Genomic DNA, 5,530 nt, shown 5'->3' with positions numbered 1-5,530 from the left:
TAGGAGAGAAGGAGAGAGGAAACAAGACAGGAGAGGAGAGGAGGGCAGGGGAGGATAGGAGAGGAGGGCAGAGGAAACAAGACAGGAGAGGAGAGGAGAGGAAACAAGACAGGAGAGGAGGGGAGGATAAGAGAGGAGAGGAGAGGAGAGGAAATAAGATAGGAGGGGAGAGGAGAAGAGAGGAAGGAAGAGGAGAGGAAACAAGACAGGAGAGGAGAGGAGTGGAGACAGGAGAGGAAGCCAAACAAAAACCAGTGTACATGTGTCCTCACCAGGCCGGTGGAAATGCTGCACTGTGTTCTTGATAGCGGAGACGTGTGTGCTGGGCATGTGTGGCACATTTGGTGTGTGTGGTGTCGGGGGAGTGTGTGAGTGGTGTGTCTGATTGGTCTGGAATGTGGAGCCAGGGGAGGATCCTCCAGGAGATCGGGTCTCCAACCAGTCCTTGGACAGGTTCTGCAGACACAGAGGAACACAGGGGTTAATGGGAGACCCTCAACTGGACGGGGTCTGCTCAGAGGCCAGGACCCAGTTTCACCTGGTTCTTCATTATTTTTTAACAAGAGCATGAATAAAACTTATGTAAACAAGATTCACACATATGAACATGAAGAGGAAACATGCTGGCTGCATCTCAGGTCTCCTATATGATGCCTTTATCTAAAACCAGTTGGTGACTGGATGGTTCAGGTGAAGGATCAGAGGAATGATGTCTCATGTCTCTTTAAACATGTTTCCTTGATTCCTCTCTCCTCACATTTTTTCTTTGCAGCTTATATGGGCAGGACTAAGACGCAAGAAAAATTCGCAAATGGGGGAAATGTGGATGCAGTTAAAAGAACTGGTATCTATCCAATGAGAGACGAGGAGAGAGGAATCAAGGAGTTGGACACAATGAGGGGATCTGGTCCGGACAGAAGAGGTTTCCTCCTCCGACAGAGGAGACCTGATGCCTGTCGTCTCTGTCACCCAGTTGTAAATAGGAAGAGTGAAATCTTTAAGATGAACTACATCATGACATGTAGAGAGAGGGTCCTACCTCAGGGGAGGGAGGAGGAGAGATGGAGCGAGGAGACAAGGACCTCTGAGAAGAGAAATAAAAGTAGATTAAACACTCAAAAACAGATCCAGACACCAGTGAGCTAACAGCACAGCAGCCTGTATTTACAGCAGCTATCAGATTGTTCTTCGGTGGCTTTTGTGATTTTTCTAAATTTGCTTTTAATGAGGAGGTGACATGCAGTGGGTCACGGCAGAGTGACCCTGAACACCTCTCACATCCTAGTTGTACTGAGTCAGTCACTGTCCTTGCTTCTTTTCTCGTTATTGCTTTGTCCATAGTCTCAGGTGTGGTGACGAGACGCCGGGTCTGTAAGCAGCAGATTGATGTCTCATGCTGCCAACAGAGCCCGAAAAACAAAGCCCCTGCCACAGCAGCTGCTGTCACACCGGCTCGCCCTGCTTTAACTGCCGCTCTAACTGTCGTGGTGATCGGTGCAGTCGGCAGCCAAACCACAACAACTACCCTACTGGTGTTTCTAGAACACTCCTCCACCTCACACAGTCCAAAATCCTCTGGCACAGAGGAAGAAGGGACATGAGGCTATGGATTCGCAATCTTGTTCACTGCTGGTTCAGATGTGCACACCGGATTTGCTCCCATAAACAAAATGCATACTGTAGCATCAGCAGGCTTATGCTTTGAAAACATCAGGTGAAGAGCACCACCTCCAGTGGACTGTAGCTGTAGTGCGGCTGGTAGATCATCAGGTCTGGCCTCTCTATTTCCAGGATGGCTTTGTCTCTCGGTAAGGCTGCCAAGTCCTTGTAGCCGATAACCCCGTCCCCCACTCGGGCCTGGAGGGAGACAGAGCCAGAGGTCACAAATTACTGCCTCAAGATTAATCTGAAGGATCATATGACGTGATCTATGCATGTCTCACCATGATGGCGGCAGCAGGGGATCCTGGGCTGCTGGAGCCTCTCAGCGACAGCACACTCCCTGGAGACGTCTGAGCCAGCTGCTGCTAACACACACACAGGGGTCAGAGGTCAGACCGCAGACTGAATGAACGAGGATGTCAGCTGATGAAGGAATTAATATGTTTGTTTGTTTTTTATCCCTCCAGAAATAATCAACACCTGTGCCGCTTCCAGAATCATTTCAGACAAACTCGTGATGAACATGACGACGCTGATCCACCTTCAGTGTTCACATGTAGCTGCTTCGCACAGAGCCGTCGCTCACATCAACACTCAAACATCAGAAACATGAAGAAGTCAGTGAAGGAAAGCTGATGTTTACCTTGGGCATCATCCTGGCTGCTGATTGGTCGCTCCCTGAGAGAGACACAGACATAACATGGTACTGTGTCGTGCACAAACTGTATATTATGGGACTTTATACTGTGAGTAAAACTACATGTTAATGACAAAGTGGAAATAGAAGCAGGTGAGTCAGCTGACAGCAGGTGTTTGGCCTCCCTGACGGAGCGGAGACAGTGCAACTCCCAGAATACTCTATTGTCTGACGGACACAAAGTGACAGTTCCAGAGTCTGATTCGAGGTTTAGCACACAAACACAAACACAAACACACACACACACACACACACTACGGAATTGTGGGTGACAGGGAAAGCCTGCACACACTCACGTTACCTCAGGGAGAACAGAGGACCATGTCTGTGTGGTGTGTGTTGGCAGTTAGCAGCAGATATAAAGCAAACTGGGAAGACAAGCTCCATTAGTTTTATCACATCTGCTGTGAGGTGAAGAGCAAATACTGTGCGCTGGAGACAAAGTAGACAAGTAATGGAGAACAGTACAACATGCAGTATCCACTTATAGTGAAGCAGAAGTATAAAGTAACATGAAACGTAAATACTGAAGAACGTAAGAGTACCTCAAACATGTACTTATATATGATACTTCGGTTAAGGTACTTGCCACCACTGGTATATTTAGTGCATCAGATGTTTTGGTAAAACAAGATCTGCAGTTGTCCATTATTTTGAACAGTGTTTACAGGTCGGCGAGTGGTGAGTACTCTAATTTCCATTTGTCTTGAACACAACAAAATCACCTACACGCATGCTTTGTGTGTGAAGAACGACCAGAGACATCAGAAGGTGAAAGTGCCCACAGCTCCCAGTGGCAATGACGCGTCACCCAGTCAACCTCTTATTAACACATGAATTATTCAGAGTGCAGCGACACTGGAAACCAGCAGACATCAGCACTGGGGAGACTGGTTGGAGACCATCTGAGGCAGATCTGCCAAACAAACCGGAAATCTGAAACACTAGAGAATAAAAAGGCTCTGCTATGGCGAGACGACGCCGTCAGCAGGGTGGGAGGTTTACCTTCCAGATCTTAACTGAGACAAATAGCTGCACATGATTTATTAAAACAGAGCCGACGTTTTGAAATCATGTGAGTTTACAGCATGTCCTGACCAGCGTCTGTGATTTCAGTTTGACTTGTCTTCTGGGCCTGTCCTTCCTGAATAACTGACAAGAAGGCATATATACATAGAGAGACAGTGAAGAAAGTGTTCACATGTACACATCCAGTTAACCAGGCACTTCCTGTACCTACTGGTTACTCTTAAGACTCAGACTTTTAAAACTGAGCATGTGGAACGCAGGACTTTTACTTGTAAAAGTACTTTTACACTGTGGTATTTCTACTCTTACTTCGGTACAGGACTGGAGTAAAACAATATAAAAACAAAAAACAAACTAACTGAAAACAGCTCAGTGAATCACAGCTGTGTTTTTTCTTTCTTCTCCATGAATCACGTGATGACCCCTCAGATTTACCTGGTGACCCACTGTAGGGGCCCATGCCCTAGGTTGGGAACCACTACATCAAACCAGCTCCAACAACAAAACATGCTGCTTACACTCTAATAATGTCACATGTGGTAACAGGCGCTTCTAATTTTGAAATGATATAAAAAAAAACATCTGGAAGTCAGGAAGTCGGCCAGAAAAACAGCGGTTGGAACAACGGACTCTGTTAAATAAAGTATCATACAGTTTGATACCGACAGCGAAACTTAAAGCTCCTGAAGGGAAAACTTGGCGTTAGAAATAGAGACACAGTGGAACCTCAGAGAGAGATCTGTCTCTGGAGTGAGATCAGTTACTGTGTGGCGACCTGGTGATCAATAAGTTGAAGGAATCAGGTGTCAGATCCGTGCAGTCAGACAGAGGATGGAGCCTCCCTCGGTGCCGGGGTGGACCCCGTCTCTGCCGACTGCCTGTCACTTAACTCATCTAAAAACTAAAAGATGACCCGTGGTTGTGCAAACTGTAGAGACGAATGCTGCAAGAGTTTAAATCTGAAGACGTGCCTGACGTGTTCGCCGTCGGCTGGGTTTCTTCAGCACAGATTTCACAGAGATTCGAGGAGGCAAAAGGAAGCAGAGCACTGGCTGCGTCACCGTGTTACCTGGGTTCATTTTCACACCTCTGACAGAAGCTGTGAGAAAACAGAAAACAAACAGCCTGGTGTGCAAAACCTATGTCCGGGTGAAGCTGCTGCAGGACGACAACCTGAAAGGTTTACGTGTCGGACTGGACTCTGTGTGTGCCTGGTCCTGTCACAGGTCTGACTCCAGACCCTCACACCAAGTCGCTGTTAAGACTCAGCAGATAAGTGAATGGACTTCTGAACACAGATTGCCCCCCCTCCCCCCCACTTGTTTTCTCTTTAACATCCCACGCTGAAGCTCTGCAGCTATTTTCAGATTCAGGTTTTATTTCCAGTCAGTCGATGCTGTTGCTAAGTGATGGTGCCAGCAGGAGCTTACCATTAAGATCGGCTCTGAACTGACGAACACTGAGCTCAGAGAGGTTCTGTGTGAGGCACAAGAAGATAATCACATCTGTTTGACTCAGCGAAGCTTGTCACAGATGGGGTTTACCAAGTGGTATTTCTTCCCAGATCGACTGTAGCTGACAACATCAACAGCTGTAATGCAAAAGGTAAAAAACTGTTTTCTGACCTGTGAACTCTGTGACTAAGATCTGTTTATGTGCAAAAACTCTCAGTTAAGGTTCAGGAAAGACGGCGGTCAGGGTTGGAAGAAACCAAGATGAAATTCTGATGAGAAAAAACAGGATCCATCAACATCTCTGGAGTCAAATCAGACACCGACTGGAGGCGTCCAGAGGCTGAGGTTTATACAGAGTTCACTGGGTAGTAACACAGGGCCGGCACCATGAACGGCCTCCACCAGGAGGGGCCGGCAGCATGATGGGCCTCCACCATGAGGGGCCGATACCATGACGGGCCTCCACCATGAGGGGCCGGCAGCATGAAGGGCCTCCACCATGAGGAGCTGGCACCATGATGAGCCTCCACCATGACGGGCCTCCACCATGAGGAGCTGGCACCATGATGGGCCAATACCATGAAGGGCCTCCACCATCCAAAAAATGTGACACCATCCGACAGGGCACTTTTCCGGAGGATTAGTGGTTCGATTCCCGGCTTTTGCCGGCCACATGTCGAGGGGGCCT

The 5,530-nt window shown here is 47.9% G+C and overlaps 1 protein-coding gene across 6 annotated transcripts in view; it reads right to left on the bottom strand.

Moving 5' to 3' along the window:
• Nucleotides 1-5,530, bottom strand: part of LOC109957355 (dematin-like) — a 19,289-nt gene that overhangs the window by 5,867 nt on the left and 7,892 nt on the right. The window contains exons 1-6 of one of the 6 annotated variants that reach the window (XM_020595180.1): nt 3,089-3,179; nt 2,306-2,340; nt 1,944-2,024; nt 1,729-1,857; nt 1,040-1,084; nt 273-456 (exon numbers count right to left, since the gene is read on the bottom strand). In XM_020595180.1, the coding sequence (XP_020450836.1) occupies nt 273-456; nt 1,040-1,084; nt 1,729-1,857; nt 1,944-2,024; nt 2,306-2,317 (451 nt within the window). In that variant the 5' untranslated portion in view covers nt 2,318-2,340; nt 3,089-3,179. Of the gene's footprint in view, nt 1-272; nt 457-1,039; nt 1,085-1,728; nt 1,858-1,943; nt 2,028-2,142; nt 2,341-3,088; nt 3,180-5,530 lie in introns of those variants that run through there. The other 5 variants (XM_020595178.1, XM_020595179.1, XM_020595176.1 and 2 more) reach the window with 5 other exon arrangements.

The sequence above is a fragment of the Monopterus albus genome, unplaced genomic scaffold, assembly GCF_001952655.1.
Source record: "Monopterus albus unplaced genomic scaffold, M_albus_1.0 scaffold26.1, whole genome shotgun sequence".
In the NCBI taxonomy this organism is placed as follows: domain Eukaryota; kingdom Metazoa; phylum Chordata; class Actinopteri; order Synbranchiformes; family Synbranchidae; genus Monopterus; species Monopterus albus.
Note: the sequence above shows the minus strand (reverse complement) of the source record. Positions and strands in the feature narration are given on the sequence as shown.